Source organism: Tasmannia lanceolata, unplaced genomic scaffold (assembly GCF_043159265.1).
Source record: "Tasmannia lanceolata isolate RefF3 unplaced genomic scaffold, GAP_Taslan_0.1 ptg000020l, whole genome shotgun sequence".
NCBI classification, from domain to species: Eukaryota; Viridiplantae; Streptophyta; class Magnoliopsida; order Canellales; family Winteraceae; genus Tasmannia; species Tasmannia lanceolata.
The window spans coordinates 3,541,603-3,564,776 of NW_027518697.1; the positions used below are offsets into that span (position 1 = coordinate 3,541,603).

Genomic DNA, 23,174 nt, shown 5'->3' on the forward strand with positions numbered 1-23,174 from the left:
TATCCAAACCGTCCATTGTGGATTGTGGAGACTATTTCAATGTTGAAAAAGAAAAACACATATACAGAACTTCTTCAGGTGGAACCCAAATTCGGGTTTTGCGTCGGGTTGGGTTGCCCGACAACCCAACCCGATCCAACCCGATTTCCAATTCGGGTTGATTTTTCCCAACGCAACCCAACCCGATTTACGAAAAATCTTAACCCGACCCAACCCAAATTCGGGTTGAACCCGACCCGCATGGGAATATCCAAGAACATCGATGTTTTCAAATTATATATAGTGCTAATGTCCTCACTGCCATTTTTTATAATGGCACTACTCACCGTATTTTGATGATCGCACTCCTCACTTTGTAAAAATGTACGGTATGGCCCGTACCATAGGATGATCCAAATCGTCCATTAGATGGGCCACTGCCTAAATAGGTTGTGCCTTAAAAATAATTTTCATAGGTTGATCCTAACCCTCCGATCTATAGAGGGTTATAGGTTGATCCAAACCGTCCATGTGATGGAACACAACATCAATCGGTTGTGCCCGTAAAATCATTTCCATAGGCTGATTGTAGCCCTCCAATCGATAGAGGTTTCCATAATTGTTGTTCCTCTTCAGGTGCTCGGCATCCGTCAATATTTTGTAACTTGTCCCGAATGCGTCATATAACGTAGTTTTTTCGTCATTGTCATATGTCTATACCTTTTTTTGGTAGTTTTTTTTCATAATTGTCATAGACAGGTACCATATGTCGGTATTTTTCGTATGCAATTGACGATTGTACCCTCAAATCATTTCTCATTCCGAGAAACTTCTAGCATCAAAATGACTTAAATGCCCCCAGCTAAAAGGATACAGTAGGAAGTTTTTCTAAAAGAAGGGCATGGAATTATCATATGTAATTATTTTTTGGGAACAATCAATTTATATTGTGGCCCATTAAATGGACGGTTTGGATCATCCTATGATATAAGGCGTACGATTCTTTTGAAAAATACTTGATTGTATGGAATTACACCATAGGTTGTATGCCAAAAATCATTTCCATAGGATGATCCCAACACAGTTGCGGGGTTTCCAAATTATGTCATTTATCTATAGATTGTAGGGATGCGATCATCATTTCGGAATGATCAAATGGACGGTTTGGATCATCCTATGGTGTAGGTGGTAAAATATTCACTCCAATTTTTGATAGGTAAGTTGAGGTTTTGTGGGGACCCCTACCGGCTTATTAAAAAATAGTTCACTACATGGGCTTACACCATATATATTGTAACAAGAATTTTGTGACAAAGCTTGCAAACCAAAAACATATTTCTTACACTCCCTATTAAAAAAAAAGTACTGTATGACTTACACCATATGAAGATCCAAACCATCCAATTGATGGGCACATCGTAAATAGGATGTTCGCAAAAAACACATTTCCATGCGATGATCCTAGCCATGCAGTCTATAGAGGAACGGCATATTTAGGAAACATTTATTGATTGGAGGGTTGTAATTATCCTATGGAAATGAATTTTGGCACACAACCTACTTGCATTGTGGCCCATCAAATGGACGGTTTGGATCATCCTAAGATGTAAGCCATACAGTGCTTTTTGAAAAACAATACTCACTGTAAGGACTTACACTATATATAAAAACTCTCATAATCACATCATTTCCCTCTAAATTATGGGGAAACGGGTCAAACTGGCAGGGTCAAAGTGACGCGAGAAATTTTATGGGTCATTGGGCTTGGACACGCACCCGGCCCGCGGGTCAACCGGTTTTTTGACGTATGTTTTTAAGATTTTTTTTATAGGGATTTGCTAGCCACCTTCTCAGAGCGTACTTTCTGCTTGTTCGCCCATCCTTTGCTGCGAAGTACGGTTTGTGCAAAGGTGGCTAGCAATACATAATAGCAATAAATAATAACCATGCGCGGGTACTAAGTTTTAAATGAAAAATTACAGGAAAATTGAAGCAAAGCAGAAAAATTACGAAAAAAATACCGAACGAGAGTACTAAAACATGACAATTACGGCCAAAACTACAAAAAAAATTGAAAAATTATGACAATTACGAACAAAAAAGGCAAAAAAGGAGACAGCTGGCGTCTTTTTTAAACTCTTGTGGAAGGGCATATGAGAAGCGGAAATGATGAAAAAGTAGTGAAAAAGGACATACTTGGGAGTTTTATGGAAATTAAAGCGGGACGCATAAGGAAATAGCAGGAAAGAAGCAGACGATCTTTCAGGGATTTTCCCTTTTAGTAGTAAAGGATTATGCTAAATGGGACATGCATGCTCCACATCATCATCATGATCGATCATCCTCTCTCTCTCTCTCTCTCTCTCTCTCTCTCTCTCTCTCTCTCTCTCTGCACACAACAATTTTTTTTTATTTTCTTTCCTATTATGCTAAATGGGACATGCATGCTCTGTATAGCATGGTTTAAAAAACTGGTTTCGGTCCTGGGAAAACCGAAGTTTCGGACTGAAATTTTGTAACAATTTAACCAAAATATATATATATATATATATATATATATATATATATATATATATATATATATATATATATATATGAGGAAAAGGATTGTGAGCTTGAGCGTTGGAACATATTCGTGAGCTTGAGCTCAAAAACCATTGAGGCCCACATTGTTAGGATGATCCAAAGCATTCACTAGAAAGGGCCTTACATAGATAGGGTGTGTACAAAAAATCAGCTCCATAGGATCATCCTAACCCATCCATTTGTGGAGGTCAAAATGGACAGACCACAAATCTGCCCATTTTTGCCCTCCACTTTTGGAGGGGTTAGGATGATTCAATGGAGCTGATTTTTGGTACACACCCTATCTATGATAGGCCCTTGCAAATGAATGGTTTGGATCCTCACAGAAATTGTGGGACCCATGTGATTGGTGCACTCAAGCGCACCATTCCTTATTAGAGCTTGAGCGCACGAACATATTTATAGAGGAAAATGTTGGTGAGCGTAAGCTCACCAAACTTATGGTGAGCTTAAGCGCCCAATCACATTGGGGCGTACTTTGTTAGGATGATCCAAAGCATTCATTTGAAAGGCCCTTACATAGATAGGGTGTGTACAAAAAATCAGCTTCATAGGATCATCCTAACCCATCCATTTGTGGAGGTCAAAATGGACAGACAGTATTTGTCCACAAATCTGCCCATTTTTGTCCTCCACAAATGGAGGGTTAGGATGATCCTATGGAGCTGATTTTTGGTACACACCCTATCTATGATAGGGCCTTGGAAATGAATGGTTTGGATCACCACAGAAAATGTGGGACCCATGTGATTGGGGTGCTTAAGCTCACCATAAGTTTGGTGAGCTTAAGCTCACCAACACTTTCCTCATATATATATATATATATATATATCCCAAAAAAGTTGAAATTTGGTATTTAGCGAAAAATGTGATTTTGAGAAATTTCGGTTTCATGGATTTCGGTCGAAATTTAAAACCATGATGTATAGACATTCACCTTTAAAAGGAATTTGTGTGTCATTGGGGGACCATGGCCCCCTCATGCTATATGTGCCTCCGCCCCGGACCTAGGATTCCATTGATTTAGGATATCATGGAAACACAAATAAACAGGAAAATTGGGGAAGAAATCACACTTTAGAATAAGAGATTTACATTGTTCTTAATATTGGCTAATTGCATGGCCTCCTCTCAATAATTTTTTGTAATTTTATTAATATTCCCAAAACAAGAAAATTGTTGTTTTTCTATCTTGGAAAAAAATGGCCGGACGATGCAAGTGGGATTCCCAATCACCCCTCCTACTTCTACGCGAGAACCGGAGGAGCCTCATCAGCCGACATGTCGGCCTTCGGCTTCACATACTCGCTTCTCTTCGCCCCTCCTATTGTTAACTTCGCCTGGAAGGACCGGAACATGCGCTCCACCGCCGATAACTCCTCTTCAACATTCATTGGCTCTTCGTTCTGCCTAGCGACTCGTCGTCGGAAATCATGGATTTTCTCTAGGCCCACCGCAATTTTCTTAGCAATTTCTTCCACCGTCATTCGAATTCCGACATTCTCCTCCTGCGCGTCCTTCAATTTTCTCTTCAAAGATCGGTATCCCTCCAAAGACTTAAGGAGTTGATCGGAGAGCGTCCTATTGCGCTCTTGGACTCCCGCATTCCCCGCGGGAGTATCGCCGCCCTTTTTCTTTTTGTGTTCTGCCGCACAATTTTTCACCTTTTTTTTTTTAATGGCAATGAATAAAATTAATATTGATAGAAAGAATGCGAAAAGTCTGACGATCAAGATGATCAAGACAAAGCAAACAACAAATTAAGAAAAAAAAAAGGCAACATAATTTTACCTTATCAGATAACATCTCATTTTGCGCCTTGAGATCATTTAAGTGCTCCTCCATGCCATTCAATTCTTGAACTTTTCGCGCAAGCTCAGCCGCAATTATCTCCTTCTCCTTCCCTAAGCTGGAAAACATTTTTTCGAGACTCTTCTGAGCTGTTAGAGTCGCAGAGAGCTCTTTTCTTAGCTTTTGATTTTCTCCCTGTATTGGCTCTTGTGGTTTCTTCTCTCTTGTTATCTGGGATTGCTTGATTTTGGAATTACAATAATGCCACAATTCGACTTTGCCAGGCCGGTGTGATTTCTCGATTCGAGTCTTAACGTCTTCGATAATGCTGATCATTCCGGCCATCCTTTGCGCCTTCCGGCCATCGTCGTCCTTGGTTGATGCTTCATTGTGATCTTGGATTAATTTCAATAAGAGCTTAACATTTACTGCCACACCTAAAGAAGAGGAGGATAAAAGTTAAACATGGGTAGGATTTTGTTAGTATTTATTTATCTTAAAATAAAAATCATTCACAGCAAAAAATTCTCCAATTTCATGAAGATTTTCCGCTTTGCACTTTTTTTTTTGAATGGCAAAGAATTATATTATTGAGGTAAAAAGACACGGGAAGAACCCTGGCGATCGAGATGATCAAACAATTCAAAGGGAAAAAAAAACAAAGAAGATTTTCCATTCTACACTTATACATTTCGATTTTACATGAACCAAAATACAGAAAAGAGAGGAAAATAAAGATTTTGAATATGTTTTGCCACCCACTTGATTATCATGTACATTGTAATATTTAAACATCATGCAAATGAAAAAACCCAAAGAGAGAAAATTAAAGAAACTAATAGGGTAGAGATAGATTAATTACCATCGAAGGGCGTATCATCATGATTAGATGAAAGGAATAAATAAGGAGATGAATGTGCATGAGCCTTGCTCATTTTCTAAAAACCCCCCAAAACAAAAATCAATAGCTAAAAATAATAATAGAGGAAGAGAGGAGGGTTTTATTGAATTCCAATTTTAAATGACATTGAAAGATCCAAGAAAAAGAAGGCAACTCTTTGCCTCCTCCTTTCTTAATCTCTTTATTTTTCTCCCTCCTCTCTCTTCAGCTGTATAGGAAGTATTGTGTTGGTTCTCAACTTTGAGAACGTTTGTTTTGAATTGGTCGTTGGCCATCTGAATTCTTACACAACAGCTGGGGACTTTTGGGGTCCTAGTTTCTTGAAATCGGTTTGTTTGACTTTGACCCACTTTAGAAAATTTGATCCTGTCGTATATCATTTGCCCATGCTTCTTACTGGGGCCACCCCCTTCTAGGCTTCTAGTGTAAGAGGGTAGTCGTAAATACACAGAGAGGGGCCTAGCCCAGGGAGGAAAAGGGCAAATATATCACTTCCCTTAAACCCTCATAATAATTAGGGTTTGTCTAGTCAATATTGCAATGAGCCATTTCCCGGATCTCTTTCTCAGTAGAGAAGGGCCACATCCTATCAAAATTTGTCTTATTCATTTAATTCAGCTGGGCCCAAAAGTAAGCTGCAAAGTGACTTTTTGTGAAATTGCTTATAAAATCCTTAAAATAATGAGGTAATCTTTGCTTCAGTCACAATGAAGTTAATGAAACAAAAATGGGGAACTTTTTAATGTGCTGCAATAGTTATATTATTTTCTAGGGATTTGTTAGGGACTTCTGCATAAGGCATTTCAAGGCTAGCTGTCACAGGAGAGAAGCCACCTCAGATGAATTAAATGAATAAGACATAATCTGCTGAAAAATGAGCCTTGTGGGTGCTCTCTCGTGCAACAGCCAGCCGTGAAATGCCTTTATGAAAAAATCCCTAACAAACCCCTATTTTATATTAGGGATTTGCTAGAGACAATCGCAGAAGGCATTTCACAGGCCGGCTGTTGCATGAGAGAGCAGCCACCTCATATGAATTAAATGGATGAGACAGAATCTGAGCCTCCGTGGCTGGTCTCTCATGCAACAACATGCCCGTGAAATGCCTTCCGCGATGGTCCCTACCAAATTCCTTTATATTAATAATCTTACCCATTCTTGAAAAGCTACTGGCTGATTTCATTATACCGGAGCTCCACAGACGCTGGAGCTTAGACCACCTCTAGGTTATTTAAATTCATATTAATTTAAGGGCAGTGATAAATCAACCCCTTATAGAGAGCAGTGCTGAGAGAGAGAGAGAGAGAGAGAGATGGTGGTCAATTTAAGTTACTAGGGGGTCGATTTATCACTGCCTTAATTTAAAGGTAATTGAACATGGTGGCTTTCTAGGTTATTTAAACTCATATAAATGTAAAGATTACTCACTATTAAATATATGCTATATGTAGTGGGAAAACATTAATGGAAGACAAACATCGAGGTTATTAAAACCTTATAAGCATAAATATGCTTTCAACTATTAAATGTATTATAAATGTAAATTTCTCTATAACTAATATTTACATTTTTATATTATAAATAAGAGGAATGCCAAACTTAAGGGCGCCCTTGCAAAAATCGGATGAAAGGGCACCCTCATTGGTTGCATGTCACCAAAGCGCAGTTAATTTTATTTTACCTTTACACATTATAGATGCACTTTGGTGACTTGAAACCAATGGGGGTGCCCTTTCATCTTTCTTTTTTCTTTTTTTTTTGCAAGAGAGCCCTTGAGTTTAGCATTCCTCTATAAGTAATGGCAAGACATGATGGCCACCTACAAGCTCCTCGGCTATTCTAAACCTTATAAACTTAAAATTCCCTTTGACTACTAAACATCTTACACTAGGAGATCGATATTGTCTCCCATTCATATGCTACAAGAGAATTTCTTACAAGCTCAGAGCCGAATGAAGCTATTGGTAGGTAGACACCACTTAGAAAGTGTGACATCAAAGTAGAAGCTATGGAAGCATTTGTAGGTGTTCGACTTTAAATGAAGCTTGCATCAAAATTCTATGGGCCCTATAAGGTACTCCAAGTATTGGACCTGTTGCTTACAAAATTGAGTTGCCCATTTCTTCAAAAATACACTTTGTATTCTACGTTTTGTGCCTCAAGAACAAATATTGGGGAGTAGACTCCCATACAACCTGGCTTGTCATCAGTTAACGATGAGGGGCAAGTACAATTGGAGCCGATGGCAATTATAGACCGAAACATAAACAATCAAGCTACGACTCAAGTTATAGTTCACTGGACAAATAAGATTCAGAGCGGGAAGATTTGTAAGAGCTACAACTGTTAAAGTATCAAAGATTAAATAATGCCATCTCCATCAACTTAAGCTTTTGGAGTAACTGGTTGTTTCAGATGGTATCAGAGCCGAAGGTCTTGAGTTCAAATCTCCTTGATGACAAAATTCCACATGCAATGGCCAAATCCAAAAGAGGGGCCACATGTGAGGGGGAGTGTTAAAGTATACAAGATTAAATAACGCCATCTCCCTCAACATCAATTTCCTAGCTTCCAACCTCGAGGACAATGTCAATTTCAAGCAAAGGGGGGAGTAGGGGGAGGGGATAGCCTACACTGGAGAGAGAGAGAGAGAGAGAGAGAGAGAGAGAGAGAGAGAGAGAGAGAGAGAGAGAGAGAGAGAGAGAGAGAGAGAGAGAGAGAGAGAGAGAGGCCGGTCAAATGGTGGGAAAACGTTAGCCAGCCGTCAAGGGGGGCGGGAACAGCCTAAGGGCGCGGGGGTGGGGGCGAGGGGGATATCAGCGCCCTTCATATGGAGATTTTACAGGTATATTTTATATTTCTACCAATTTAACCCATAAGGTCATTTTCCAACAAATGGTGGCTTAAGAGCTAAGAGTTCAAAGCTGACGTGGTTCTTTTTCGAGTTGACTCGATGGGTGGCTTTAGTACATTCAAAATTTAGTACCTTATTTGGCTTTGGGCACCTTGGTAACACTGCACGAGGCTAAGGGGCGCCCAGACCTGCATTTATCGTCGGTTTCCAATTTCCATGCAGAAACACTGCCCGAGGCTAAAATGCGCAGATAGGAAGCCCTGACCCCACAAAGGGCGATGATATTTTCACCCCCCCTGCAGTTCGCATGCGCCCCACTTATAAAATGATTCGACGTCAGAAAGTGTTAAAGTTACCCACTGTTAACAGGGGGCCCCTGCGTAATGCCGGGGGGGGGTGAAAATATCATCTCGTATTATTTATTATATTCCCTATCAAAATAAAAGGAAACCCGACCAAAGGACAAAAGCTATCCCCACAAAGATCTTCACCTTCAGAACACAATCATGTCATTCTCTCACATTCTCACAACAATAATATTCTCGCCATCCTTCTCATATCGCGAGAAACTAAAAGTCTAAAACATGCAGCATAATAAAAGGGAAATGATACGAGTACAACCATGTTTAATAATTGCACAAATACAGCTTGTCTTTTCATTCTTAATTGGTTTGTAAGAGCATTTTGGGAACTGTAGTAACCCTTGACAGCTTTTTAAATAATAAAAGACAAGATGTGTTAGTCCGCTTATAAAAACATGGTTGTGCTAATTGTGCTAATAACATTTCCGTAATGCAAATAATATCATTTTAAGATTTTAATATATAGAGGGGAATGATATCTTGATAACGGCACTACTCACAATCTCACACTTCTCTGAATTCTGATTGGCTGTTAGTAGAGCATCTTGAGTATCACAAGAGCCGTGATAAAGCTAATTAAAAGATAGGGCGATAATTATTAATGCCACCCTCTACACAGAAAACATGTCTTAATAATATATATTGGGCAGTGATAAATCGACCCCCAAAAATGATAAATCTACTCCCCATGTGTCTATCTCTCTCCTCTTTCTCTCTCTAACCCAGAGGAGAGAGAAAGACGCATGGGGAGTCGATTTATCATATTTGGGAGTCGATTTATCACTCCCGTATTTATTTACTTTATTATTTCTATTAAAATATAATTTAAGTTAATAAAAAGACACTAAGGGAAACCAAACCAGGACAGAAAAAATAATAATAATGGCAGAAAGGAAAAGTGCGTAAAGTCATATGCTAATATTGATACCTACACCCCCAACAAAGAAAGGGATCGTCCCTTTTAAGTAGTTACATTACATTACATTAGCAAGTGCTAACCTACGCTACATATGCTTAAGATATTATCCTAAGCATACCTGAATCCTAAGCCTTTGCTAAATAACAATAAATCCTGGTATGCGCAGGTTAAGTCCATGGCGCACCATAGGTACGTTAATAGGGGTCCGCATTCAATCAGTCTTTTAAGTACAAGAGGAGCAAAATCCCAAAAGGTAACCATGGTACTAGGTGCATGTTAGATAAGGGAGGCGAGGAGGAGGTCACAGGCCTGAAAGAAACAGAACAGAAGAGGATAAAAAAATATCAGAGGCTTTTGCGAATAAAATCAATGTAAACAAGGGCGCACGATAGAACATACCCTGACGTGGAATAGACACACGATCCATAACCTGCAATCAAAGAATAACATAGGGACTAATTAACTAACATAAGCTTATTAAACTTATAATGATATAAAATAGAGAGAAAGGGACACTACCAAGTACTAAGCCCTGTATATTTCGGATTTTGAGAACCCATTGCGAGTCCAAAACTGATTATTGGACTCAAAATTTAAGGCCATGTATGTATTTGGATTTTGAGATCCGATTATGAGTACAAGACTGATTATTGGACCAAATTTAGGACTGATATGGGTCCAATAATCAGTTTAGATTTGGGTCCAATAACCAATTTTAGAATCAAAATCGGTTCTCAGAAATTTGGACCCGGGATCAGTTCTCAAAATACTAAACAAGCCCCTGTTTGATTGTGAGTCCAAAATGTTAGGGGGTTCATACAAAAGCAAAGATCCCACATCGGAAAAGTCAATGAATGCGGTGGGGCTTACAAGGACTTATAAGGGTAAGCTCTACCCAAGTCCCAACAAATGGTATCATGGCTAAGGCATGGAAACCCGGTGTACCATGAGGACGGAAAAAATCCCTTAGAGAGATCAGCTTTTCAAACTATGAAATAAAGAGGGAGGCAGTTACTTGGATTTCTGGTGATTAAAGTGGCTGTTCCTCCGAAATTACAAGCAATGTCGGAATCTCCATTCTGCTGGTAAAAACTGTTGAAGGCAAAGGATGCATGAGATACAATTGTTTCGGGTTCGAAGCAGACGCCGCCTGACTGGATCGGAGAGCAATCCGCCATTCCTAAACCGCAGGCCCAATCCAAAGCATTCTGCAAATCGGCCTGCAGAACTCCCACCCGAGCGACACACCATGTAGTCCCGCTAAGGAACGTTGTGTTGCCTTCCGGCGGCGAAAAGGTAGGGATCGGCATTGAAGATTCAACTTTTTCTTGGACTACTTCTTTTGCATAAGCTGAATTTTGAAATGAGATGAAAATTGAGATTGTATAAAAAGGGATCATATTAGAAATCATAATAAAATTTGAAAAGCATGCAATTCAGTGTTTCAAGAGAGAATTATATGCTAGTAGTATTTTTTTACATATGTATTTGTATACTTCAATGATTACACAGAAACATGTTTTTGGGTCTTGTTACTAAATGTTAATGGTTATAAGGAACCATTTTGGTCCATACTGTGGTGATTGATTGGATTAGAGAAAATTAATTTAATAAACAAAAAAGGAAATAAAAAATCCGGGCCCCAAATATGCACGATAATTAAATATAATTATCCCCAAATATACCATTCAAAAAAAAATTATACCAAAATATTAACATGAAAGGATATACATGTTTCTGTTTCCATCTTCACCAAAATGCATACCAAAATCCAAACACATACAAAAACTAAAATTGTAAGGGTATTAGTAATATAATACAAGAACATGTGTCATATAATTATATTTATATAAAGAGGGCGAGGTTTCAGAGAGAGCTAAGGCTGAGCTAGAGCTCATAATGCACCATCTCCCATAGTTGTTTGACTCATCCAACCCATTCATTCTATAGGACCTCAAATAGATAAGGTGTTCCAAACAAACCATCTCCATATTATAATCCTAAACATTCAATCTATAGAAGAACAACTTCTAGCCATCCATTTTAAACATCCACAAATCATAAACCTAACCAAAACCTACAATCCTAACCATAACCATAAACCATAATCATAATCATAACCTATAGAATGAATGGTTGGATGAATCAAACAACTATCGGAGATATGGTTTCTGAGCTCTAACTCAGGCTGAGCTCGAGATAGCTCACCTTTTCCTATTATATAAATTGCATGTTAAATGTGGTGCATATATTAGGTACAAATACTTATATGAATATAATATAAATTGTGGTATGTAATGAATTATCAAACATGCATGCCGACATGTCATTAAGTATTTGATGTTTATTAATTTCGGTTTGGGTTAGGCTTGAGGCCTAGGCAACCTGACCCAAACAGGACCCAACCCCATTCTCCAAAATCGTGTTGGTTTCAGGTGGGCTTGTGGCGAAAACAAAAAAAATACAAAAATGGAAATTGTATCGAGAGATTACCATATCTCAACCCCGACCCAACCCGCCTAACCCGAACCCAACTTGAGTCGACCCCAAACCCAATTACTATTTTTGTATTATTTTTGTTTTTGCCACAAGCCCACCTGAACCCAACACAGCCCGATTTGGAAAATCAGGTTTGGCGGGTTGGGTTAGGGTTGCGAGATTTAGAGGCATGTTGAGTTAGGATTGACCCTCCTCAACCCGAGGCTCGGGTTAGGGCGGAGGTAATGCAACCTCGGTTTGGGTTAGGGTTGGCCTACTTAAACATTCAAACGTAGTCCGAGCTGCACCCGTAATTAAACTATTATGAGTAGTCTTTTTTTTTTTGGGTGATGATATTTTCACACCCCCAGTATGCATTCGCCCCCTTTTTAATGTGATTTGACGTCAAAAAGCCAAGGTTGCCAGAGCGGGAATCGAAAGCGGGAATCAAAACGGGAATCGGAAGCGGGAATCGAAGGCTCCCAAGGAAGAATCCTACTAAAGGTTGCCAAAGCGGGAATCGAAAGCGGGAATCGAAACGGGAATCGGAGCGGGAATCGAAGGCTCCCAGGGAAGAATCCTGCTTCCTTGCAAAAAGTGTTAAAGTTGCCAACTGTTCACGTTAGAAGCGGCGTGAATGCATACTGCAGGGGTGAAAATATCATCGCCCTTTTTTTTCCTTTTCTTTTCTTTTGCTTAAGTGCTAGTTTGAGTGTGTATTTATGATTATAATGATACTTCCTAAAGTTGAATATTAAATGCCCATCATGTGTATATGTTTCCATATATTTCCTTAATGGGATTTGCTAGGGACTGCAGAAGACATTTTGTGGATGGGCAGTTGCATGAGAGAGCAGCTCTCTCATTCATTTAATTCATCCTATGTGGCTGCTCTCTCATGCAACAGCTAGTCCGTGACTCTGATAGGAGCTCGGCCAAGCTAAAAGATAGTTTGACAGGGGCTAGGTTTAAACAGAGTTAAAAGAACATATAAATGACATGTGTGGGACCCAGATGATGAAAGTGTGATGCACAATTCCTAATTTTGTGCAAAGGTTGAATGAGTCAAAACTGTTTGGGTTAGTGGAAACTGTTTGTGGTCAAGTAGTGCTAGTGGTTGAGTTGTCATACGATAGTGGTTTAGTGTTTGACTTGTAATGGGCATAAAAAGTGGAAACTAATTCCACATCAATGAGCCCACGTAGTTCATCTTTTCTTCTTTAAAAGGCAGTCAATATGAGTCAGTATGTAAGTTAGTTTTGTGTTTGTTTTTCTTCAGCAGCAGTAGTAAAAGTACTCTGTTTTTGTTCTCTTTTCCCATCTATTTCTTTGTTCTGTTTCTGCTGTAGCAGAATACTACAGATGTCCAACATTTTCTGGTATCAGAGCCAGGTTCGGTTGAAGCTGGGCGTGTCTCTTTGCGAAGGTTGTTTGTTGTAGCAAAGTTCTTTGGGTAAGTTTACACTGCACACAAACTCTTTGATAAAAGTTCTGTGTGAGTTTCAATCATGTCAAATGGTATGAATACCCTCAATCTCTCTCAATCCTTGATTCCTATCTTTAGTGAAGAAAATTATGAGTTTTGGAGTATTAAAATGAAGGCCTTTTTTACTGCACAAGAACTATGGGAATTGGTTGAGAATGGTTTTGCAGAAACTGCAACAGATGTGAGGGAGCTTTGTAAAAAGGGCCTTGCTTGTTTTGCAACAAACTGTAGCGGAGTCTATCTTTCCACGGATTGCCAGTGCCACTAGTTCAAAACAAGCTTGGACCATCTTGAGGCAGGAGTTTCATGGGGATTCCAAGATAACCGTGGTAAAATTGCAAACACTCCGTAGAGAATTTGAAACACTTTTTATGAAAGGTGGTGAGTCTGTTCAAGATTTCTTTTGTAGAATTTCTATTATCATAAATCAGATGAAAACTTTTGGAGAGAATATCTCAGATCAGAAAGTTGTAGAGAAAATTTTGAGAAACATTCCAAGTAAATTTGATCACTTTGTTATAGCTATTGAAGAGTCTAAAGACTTGTCTGTTTTTTCTCTTAATGAACTTATGGGTTCTCTTTTAGCACACGAAGAGAGAATGAACAGGTCGACGGAGAAGAATCTTGAGCATGCTTTTCAATCCAAGGTGGAGATCTCGAGCAAAGAAAAAAACGGTAAAGGCTCTTCTGGTCAAAGGCAAGCAGAAAGAGGCCGAGGTAGAGGTGGCTATCGTGGTCGTGTAAGAGGTCGAGGAAGGACTGATATGGGACATCAAAGGCATGACAATGGTGACAAAAGCAACCAAAGGCAGAACTAAAGAGGGAAGCAATGCTATTTTTGCAAGAACTATGGGCATATCGAAGCAAATTGCTGGGAAAAAGCAAAGCAACAAGCCAACTTTGCTGAAGAAAAGCAAGAGGAAGGTAGTTTGTTTCTTACTTATTTGAATCCTAATATAAGTAAGACTGATGTCTAGTTTTTAAATAGTGGTTGCAGCAACCATATGACTGGACATTAGGATCTTTTCCGCACTATTGACAAGTCAGTTTAATTGCAAGTTCGGCTTGGTGATGGCAAGTCAGTTCAGATTGAAGGTAAAGGGACTATTGCAGTTAAGACTAAGTCGGGTATTGAAAAAATAATCCATGACGTTTACTTTATTCCTGGTTTGGCACATAACTTGCTTAGTGTGGGTCAGTTGATACAAAAAGGATATTTGGTTTTGTTTCATGATGATGTGTGTGAAATTAAAAGTAGAAAATCTAAGAAGTCTATCATTAAGATCCACATGGTTGAAAACAAAATGTTCCCTCTTGAGCTATCATGTTCAGATGACTGTGCATTGGTTGTTGATGTTAATAATGACTCTAGGCTTTGGCACTTGAGGTATGGGCATCTGCATTTTAATGGGATGAAATTGTTGAGTCAGAAAAGTATAGTGTCTGAGCTGCCATCTATTATCTGTGTTGATAGTGTTTGTGAAAGTTGTGTTTATGGAAAGCAACATCGCCTGCCCTTTCCGGTTGGGAAAGCTTGGAGAGCCAAGATGCCTTTGGAATTGGTTCATGCAGATATTTGTGGACCAATGACCACATTGTCCTTGAACAAGAGTAAATATTTACTATTATTTACTGATGATTTTACTCGTATGAGTTGGGTGTTTTTTCTTGTTCAGAAATCAGAGGCATTTGAAAATTTTATGGAATTCAAAGCTTTTGCAGAGAAACAAAGTGGTTGTGTAATCAAGACTCTTAGAACAGAAAGAGGGGGAGAATTTTTGTCTAATGAGTTCAGTTCCTTTTGCAAGGAAAATGGCATCCACAGGCAGCTGACAACAAGAAAAACTCCAGGACAGAACGACGTTGCAGAAAAGAAAAAATCGGACGGTTGTAGAAATGGCACGAAGCATGCTAAATGAGAAGAAACTTTCAAATGATTTTTGGGCTGGGGCAGTGGCAACATCAGTACATCTTCTCAATATATCTCCAACAAAGGCAGTAAGGAATATGACACCTTATGAAGCATGGTGGAAAATCAAGCCCAATGTAAGTGGTTTCAAAAAATTTGGTTGTATTGCATATGCCTTAATTGATTCTACAGATCGTGCTGAGTTGGATAAAAAGAGTGAGAAATGTATTTTGTTGGTTACAGTGATGAGACAAAAGGTTATCGGTTGTATAATCCTATAACTAAGAAGCTAATCATTCGCCGAGATGTTATTTTTTATGAAAACAATATTTGGCAATGGAATGGCGAAAAAAATCAGCACTTACCCGTTGGAGAAGATATGACAGAAGTACAGGTGGATGATGCAGTGTCACCTAAGATTTCTCCAGTACAGAGTCCAACATCCGTCCAGACTTCTTCTAGAGGTTTTAGCAATCCGGATAGCAGTAGTGGTGAATCATACCAAGATAGTGCAACTCCAGCAAGGAAATTTCGTTCTTTACAAGAAATTTATGAATCTACCTTTGCTCTTATGATTGCAGAGCCTACAAGTTATGATGAAGCTTGTGGAAAAGAAGAGTGGGAGAATTCCATGAAGGAGGAAATGACCGCCATTGAAAAGAACAACACATGGGATCTTGTGGATTTGCCAGCAGGAAAGGATGCTATTAGCGTGAAATGGGTTTACAGGGTAAAGTATAATCCTGATGGAAGAGTGCAAAAATTCAAGGCAAGATTGGTCGTCAAGGGGTATGTACAAAAGCATGAAATTGATTATTTTGAAACTTTTTTCCCGTTGCTAGATTCGAAACCGTTAGAATAATTTTGGCTTTAGCAGCTCAAATGAGATGGAATATCTTCCAATTTAATGTTAAGTCTGCATTTTTAAATGGTTCTTTGGATGAAGATGTGTATGTTGATCAGCCACAAGGATTTGTTGTCAATGACAAAGAGGAGAAAGTCTACAAGTTAAAGAAGGCTCTTTACGGTCTCAAGCAAGCACCGAGAGCATGGTACAATAGACTTGACTCCTACCTCCATCAAAATAATTTTCACCGGAGCGGAAGTGATCCCACCTTATATGTAAAAGTGAAAGGTATTGATGTGTTCATTGTTTGCATTTATGTGGATGATATTATATACACGGGTTCCTCTAATAGTCTTATTAGAGAATTCAAGGACAGCATGATGCGTGAATTTGATATGACAGATTTGGGGTTGTTGCATTATTTTCTTGGTCTTCAAATTCAGCAAACAGATAATGGTATTTTTATTTCACAAGAGAAGTATGCTTTAGACTTGCTTAGGAAGTATAATATGATGAATTGTGAGGTTGCTTCTACTCCCATGAACACAAATGAGAAGTTGATCATGGATGATGGAACGACAAAGGCTAATGAGAAGCTATTTAGAAGTATTATTGGTGGGTTGATGTATTTAACTAACACTCGTCCAAATATCATGTTTTCTGACAGCTTAGTCTCAAGATTCATACATAATCCTTCAATGCATCATCTTGGAGCAACCAAACGGATTCTTCGATACATCCGAGGAAGGAGCAATTATGGGATTTGGTACGAACAAGTTCCTAATTTTCAATTAGTTGGTTTTACTGACAGCGATTGGGTTGGTTTTGTAGATGACAGGAAAAGCACAAGTGGATATATTTTCAATCTCGGTTCAGGTGCTGTCTCATGGAGTTCCAAGAAACAAGCTACTACGGCGTTGTCATCATCTGAAGCTGAATATATTATCGTGACATCAACTGTTTGTCAAGCTGTTTGGATGAGGAGAATTTTGGAAGACTTACAACAAGTACAAGGGCACGCGACAGAGATTTATTGTGACAACAGGGCAACGATCTCAATGACAAAGAACCCTGTCTGCCATGGGAGGACCAAGCACATTAAGCTTCGTCATCATTTTATCAGAGACATTGTTGCTGAAGGCGTGATCACAATGAAGTATTGTTCAACCAATGAGGAAGTTGATGATGGTTTTACTAAAGCGCTTTCATATCCAAAGTTTGCGAGATTTAGATCTCTTCTTGGTGTATCCAGATTTGCATCAATGGGGAGTGATGAAAATGTGATGCACAATTCCTAATTTTGTGCAAAGGTAGAATGAGTGAAAACTGTTTGGGTTAGTGGAAATTGTTTGTGGTCAAGTAGTGCTAGTGGTTGAGTTGTCATAGGATAGTGGTTTAGTGGTTTAGTGTTTGACTTCTAATGAGCATAAAAAGTGGAAACTAATTCCACATCAATGAGCCAACGTAGTTCATCTTTTCTTCTTTAAAAGGCAGTGAGTATGTAAGTTATTTTTGTGTTTGTTATTCTTCAGCAGCAGTAGTAAAAGTTCTCTGTTTTTGTTCTCTTTTCTCATTTGTTTCTTTGTTCTGTTTCTGCTGTAGCAGAAGGCTTCTATAAGTAATTATATATTTGGCCTTTAAATCCCTTTTTGGTTCTTTTGTTCATTATTTCCGCGTTCATTATTTCCGTCGATCAAGAAAATACTTTGAATCTTTCTTTTCTTAGTTCTGATGTAGAGTTCTGAGCTTGATTGTGACAACATATAATAGCTACTCAGAAAAGTGTAAAAAGTTGAGTTTTAAAGCTGAGTTGCAGAAAATAAGTGCATATGAGAGAGGTGGAGAGAGATTAAATGCCAAACGAAAGCAAGCTTGAAATTTGTCAGAATCATTTTAACTAAAAATATAGGGCAGTGATATCCCCTCCCCCCGCCCCCCCTATGATTCATTTTAACTAAAAATATAGGGCAGTGATATTCCCCCACCCACCCGTTTTAACAGAAATCGTTAACTTTTATACTTTTGGAGTTAACGGTTGCTTCTCCACCCCGTCATAAAAGTTAACGAAAACTGTTAAAGGGGGGGAAATAGGCAGAGGGGGGGGACTGTCATTGAAGTTTCTCTATTTCTAGATATCACTGCCCAAAATATAATACAAACAACAAAGAGACTGTCATTGAAGTTTCTCTATCTCTTTTAAGGAAGAGCATTTAACATGTCCCATGTTGAGATCTTCAATGCTTGAAGAAAAGGGGTTGGTGGAGCTTACTGTGAGTAATAAGAAGACTCTAAAAGAGATCAAAACCTTTACAACTACAAGCATGAAAAAATGAATCTGATATGTATAGATGTAAAGCAAGAACTGAAGAGAAGGAAGTGAAAGGGGAAGTGAGGAAGTCCTTTTATGGATTTTTTTTTTCAAGAGAATGGAACAAACAGGAAATAAGAAAAGAAAAGAGAAACAGGAATGTAGTAAAAAATGGTATAGACTTGAAGAGAAAAACATGTAAATGCATAGCATAATATTATGAGGCATCAGACAAATGAAAAGAAAAATAACCCAAGTAAATTAAAAATCATTTCAACAGAACCTCTCTTTGTATCCAATGGGAGAAACAGACAACACAACAATACTATTCAAAAGAGGAGAAATTATATGTTCAGAACATAGAAAAAAATAGAATAAACAATGTCTTTCATAAACATTTACATGTGCTCGTGCTTAAAACCCATTTTTAGAATAAAAAAACCTTGATAACTAAGTAAACCCAACAGAAGGAGCCCATTAATGGAAATAGAAGAGAGACAAAAGGAGGAAGAAGAGAGTCACAACATACCTAGATAGCATTCCAACATCAAAAGGCTCTGGAAAATCAATATTTTCTTTTTCATGGCAGATAAATTTCTGCTCTCTCTCTCTCTCTCTCTCTCTCTCTCTCTCTCTCTCTCTCTCCTTTTTAAAAATCTGAAGGGCTCTGGCTAATGTTGGCCTCTCTATAAATCGTCTATCACTTCTCTTTCTTTGTTGATTTTTATTTCAAAGAAACTCAGGTGGGTTCTTTGCAAGGTTGAGAGCATTTGACAGTGGTCTAGGAGCTGGATTTTAAATATACCGTTTTGGAAGCCGGTGCATAAAACAGGCAAAAGGCTAGAAGCTTCTTCCATTCTTTGCGTTGGGAAATGATATATTTTGCATCAGCGTAAAAAGAGTAGCCATGAATGATAATTACACTAGAGGGGGGTGGCCCGGGGAAGAAAAAGGGGGAATATATCCTTTCCCCTTGTTTTTAAGTCTTTGAATTTATATCAACATATTGACAAGGTATATATACAAATTTAAACGAAATCCAAATTTAAAACCATCGTTGGAGTTTCCCTTAATTGCACCCATTCAGCATGACAGATGTGAGATCCTCTAATTTCTCCTTATATGAGATGAAGGTTAAAAAACGGGAGAAGTTGAGAAGGATGAAAGCCACCTATGTACTCCCAGTCAAAGGCATTTTGGTTGTTTCAAGGTATATATACAAGAAGGTATTTTAATAATGATAATTCAGGAGAACTAGCATTGTCTGACATTTGTTTTGTTACTTCCACCCCTCATTTTATTTTGGGTCATTGAGAAGTGTTCCTGGCAGTGAAGGAGATTAAAATAGAATAGAGAAAACGAGTGGAATTACTAAAATATGGGTGGCTGTAGCGGCTTCCTTATTAGTATAAGAAGTGAATGAAGAGGTAGTTAAGTCAGAAGATTAACATAAAAAAGGCAATCTTAGTTGTTCTTAAAACTTCTAATAGAATAATACTTTTTGGTAGTTGTAAATCATATTCCTTGTCTTGTGATACTCTTGAAAATTGCTGTCCTAAGAAGCTTTGTCTTGAGATTTGATAGAAAGGAGATACCAAGCTTTGAAAACGGGACATTAGTTTGGAAGATTATAATATGTGACTACTACTTAATTAATTCCCTTCAAGGTTTATGAGTTTATACATGTGAACCCACACATGCCCTTTGGTTCTTCTCTTGGCTGAGAAGGAAAGTGGAGTAGTGTAGGAAAGCTCAATTTTCCCATGCCATTCTTTTTCCTTTTAGAAAGAATGCGGCCCAGTCGCATGATCTCAACAGAGAGAGAAAGGAGATGGGAATCACATTTCTTGATTTCTACGGCATTAAAACATTTTTACCACAAAAGTTTGTAGGCTGGATTTATAAAAATAAAGGCGACATTGAGTAAAGAAGAGGATGGAATTTGATTTCTACCCTTTTCTTGAGGTGAATTGTTTTGATTTAATTTAAATTTTCCCTAGTATGCAAATTTTAATAGTAAATGGTACAAATGAAGTTGCAAATTTGCAACTAGATGTCTACCTAGTTGCAGAATGGTGTGCCCCATTCCATCAAACCATGAGGTGTAAAATGGTGGGCACCACCCTGTGCATGGGTATAAGTTAAGATGGTGGAACCCATCTCATCAAAACATAAGGTGTAAAATGGTTGGCCCCACCGCTTGCTTGGAGATGCACCCATTGGTGTAAAATGGTGGGCCACACCTCTTCTACGCTTGAGGTGCGTAAAAAATTTCATTGAAAATAACATGAGAAAAGTAAACCAAGGTCTGGGAGGTTTTGCATATTTCAAGAAAAATGAATTTTTCATAGAAAATAAATTGTCATGGGAAATGAATTTTACAAAATACTAGAAAATTTATTTTCTATGAAAATTCATTTTTTTTCAATAAAAAAAATACCAATGTTTTTTTTCCTGGAAAAATGAATGACAAATGACGTTTAGTACACATTACAGATCGTAGGTCTGGTCGTGAAAAAAGAAGAAGATATACTTAAATAAGTGGAATGATATCTCCCCCCCCCCTCCAACGTTATTCGGTAAGTTTTAAAGGCAAAGAAAAACGTTAAAGGGGTGAATTTATCCTCAAGCAATGAACCATTCTCACATAAACTGTTAACGGGGGATTTTATCCATTTAAAGGAGGGGGATATCCTTCCCCTTAAAAAAAGGCAACTGATATCCACCTTGGAGGTATATACGACAAAGTGAGTTCGTGCCTATTATCAAAACAGGGTTGCACTTTAAGTAAGTAGCTAATTTTTCATAGATGGTGAGTGGATATGTCGTGAATAGTAAGTCTCGGAGGTTTCTAAAACCTTTGTGCACATTGCTTGTTGTCTTAAAACGTTTTTTCTACATTTCTAGTCAATTATAGAGCTCTGTGGTTTTGGTCTGTCATCTTTCATCAGAATGACAATTGTTTCTAATTAGTTGTGTTGAGAAAAACTGTTGGGCAAATGTGATGGAAAAGTAATAAATAAATACAAACCACAAGATGAACACCAAGATTCTATGAGGTTTGACCAAGATGCCTACATTCATGGGCTAGGACACGATCTTCACTCCGAGGAAGCAAGAGGTAGCTAGTGGCGCCTCCCGGATGGAATCCCCCTAAGGTCGGTTTGAGAAGCTTAATTTTGACAGGTCTAGCTTTGGCAACTCGGGCCCCGTCGAGGCCTTATCAAAGATGAGATTGGTGATACCAAGTGGGTTTTCTCTGAGCCAATTGGTATAAACGATTCCAACAAAGTATAAATAAGGACTTAGCTCCAAGGCATCAAATTGTTAGCCAGAGGAGCCTTGGACAATACTATTGTGTAGGGAGACTCTTAAGATAATCGGGATGGCTAGATGGATAACACTCCACTCCCCCTTGGAGATTCATAGAGATGTTAGACGAGATTTCGAAATTGTGGAGGTCCACTCAGTTTAATTTCAAATAGGGGGGACGGATAGGCCCTGCCAGGCCAATATCGACTGCCCGGTGTTGGAGATATTTAATTTCTTGCGTCGCCGGTTTGGATAACTCATATTTTGTGTTTGGATTTGGAATTGAGTATTGAATACAAAATGAATAGACCCCCTAGCTCATGTTGAGGGAGACAGAGAGGAAAGGGGGTACTTCCTACTCGAGGGGAGAGGTTGATGAGCAAAGAGGGTGAAGGAAACTACTAGATTTGTGGATTTCCAATTACTTATTTCCACAGCATATTTGGAAATCTAAATTTTTTCACTGTCAGTCGCTGATTTGGAAATCAAAGGATTTGATCCGGATCCAAATCATAACACAAAAAGGGCTGCAAATGTGAGAAATCCAAATCAAAATCTTCTTGGCATCCAAACGGGCCCTATCGGTTGCTTTGTTTGGTTGCCGGAATTTCTTTTATTCTTGGGACTTTTGTGGGATTTCCTCAGAAAACCCACGTTTGGTTGGTGGGCCCAAAATAATCCCAGGAACCAAAATAACCCCGCATGGAACCCCAGGAAAGGAAAAAAAATACTCCCATGAACCAAAAATAAGCTTGAGAAGAATTTTTTTCTTCCCAACAGTTCTAGCAACCAAACAATTCCGGATAGTCCGGCCAACCAAATATGGAATTCTTATTTTACCGGGATACTTCTAGGACCTTTTTTTCCCACCAATCTCCTTGGATTTTTTTCTCCCACATAAATCCCAGGAAAAAAAAAACCCGGCAACCAAACATAAAAGCTTTCTTTGAATAAAGTTTCCTTATAAAATGAGTATTGTAGAGTTTTTTCTAGTCTATTTCCATGACAAAACCCCTCTTAGCCATAAAATAATAACTCTTTTCATGAAACTTACCTCACATCGAAATGACCCATGGATATGGAATGGGATTTAGGCCATATATTGGGCAACCATGAAAGGTTTTTCCATGGAGGTGGGAGAGAGATGATGATAGAGTCCAGTTGGTTTTGGTGAAATCCAATCTGGTTTTCTGTCCAAAACAGAGGAGTCTAGAGGAAGAAGAAGAAGAAAAACAGAGGCGGGAAAAGAAAAGATCAAAGATATGAGAGAATATTTTCTTGTTATCCTTTTCTGACAGAATGGGCTCTTTTATAGAGCATCGCATCAGTTAGTTACAACACTCACATCATTGCTAACTAATTACTGAATTAAAGGCCTTAAGAGATGTCTCAACTAATAACTCTCATATTTATACTAATTCCCTACATAATCACCCATCCAG

The 23,174-nt window shown here is 38.5% G+C and overlaps 2 protein-coding genes across 2 annotated transcripts; both read right to left on the minus strand.

Annotated features, from left to right (window-relative positions):
- Positions 1-3,542: 3,542 nt before the first annotated feature.
- Positions 3,543-5,486, minus strand: LOC143855182 (uncharacterized). The gene is made up of 3 exons (XM_077365403.1): positions 5,219-5,486; positions 4,357-4,793; positions 3,543-4,229 (listed from the first exon to the last, which is right to left on the minus strand). The coding sequence occupies exons 1-3, from the start codon at positions 5,289-5,291 to the stop codon at positions 3,813-3,815; spliced, it is 927 nt and encodes a 308-aa protein (XP_077221518.1). The 5' UTR covers positions 5,292-5,486; the 3' UTR covers positions 3,543-3,812.
- Positions 5,487-9,372: 3,886 nt separating this feature from the next.
- Positions 9,373-19,334, minus strand: LOC143854964 (major pollen allergen Ole e 10-like). Its single transcript, XM_077365113.1, has 4 exons — positions 18,950-19,334; positions 10,408-10,743; positions 9,792-9,822; positions 9,373-9,701 (listed from the first exon to the last, which is right to left on the minus strand). Exons 1-4 carry the CDS (start codon positions 19,002-19,004, stop codon positions 9,608-9,610), a joined length of 516 nt encoding a protein of 171 aa, XP_077221228.1. The 5' UTR covers positions 19,005-19,334; the 3' UTR covers positions 9,373-9,607.
- Between the last annotated feature and the right edge of the window lie 3,840 nt (positions 19,335-23,174).

Bases quoted from the DNA above. Each gene is read 5' to 3' on its own strand.
- LOC143855182 (XM_077365403.1), bottom strand. From the start codon at position 5,291: ATGAGCAAGGCTCATGCACATTCATCTCCTTATTTATTCCTTTCATCT. The intron at 4,794-5,218 runs GTAATTAATCTA...CCTCTTCTTTAG, and splicing joins TGATGATACGCCCTTCGATG to GTGTGGCAGTAAATGTTAAG. The intron at 4,230-4,356 runs GTAAAATTATGT...AAAAAAAAAAAG, and splicing joins ATGAGATGTTATCTGATAAG to GTGAAAAATTGTGCGGCAGA.
- LOC143854964 (XM_077365113.1), bottom strand. From the start codon at position 19,004: ATGAAAAAGAAAATATTGATTTTCCAGAGCCTTTTGATGTTGGAATGC. The intron at 10,744-18,949 runs GTATGTTGTGAC...TTCAAAATTCAG, and splicing joins GATGTTGGAATGCTATCTAG to CTTATGCAAAAGAAGTAGTC. The intron at 9,702-9,791 runs GTATGTTCTATC...TGTTTCTTTCAG, and splicing joins TGTGTCTATTCCACGTCAGG to GCCTGTGACCTCCTCCTCGC.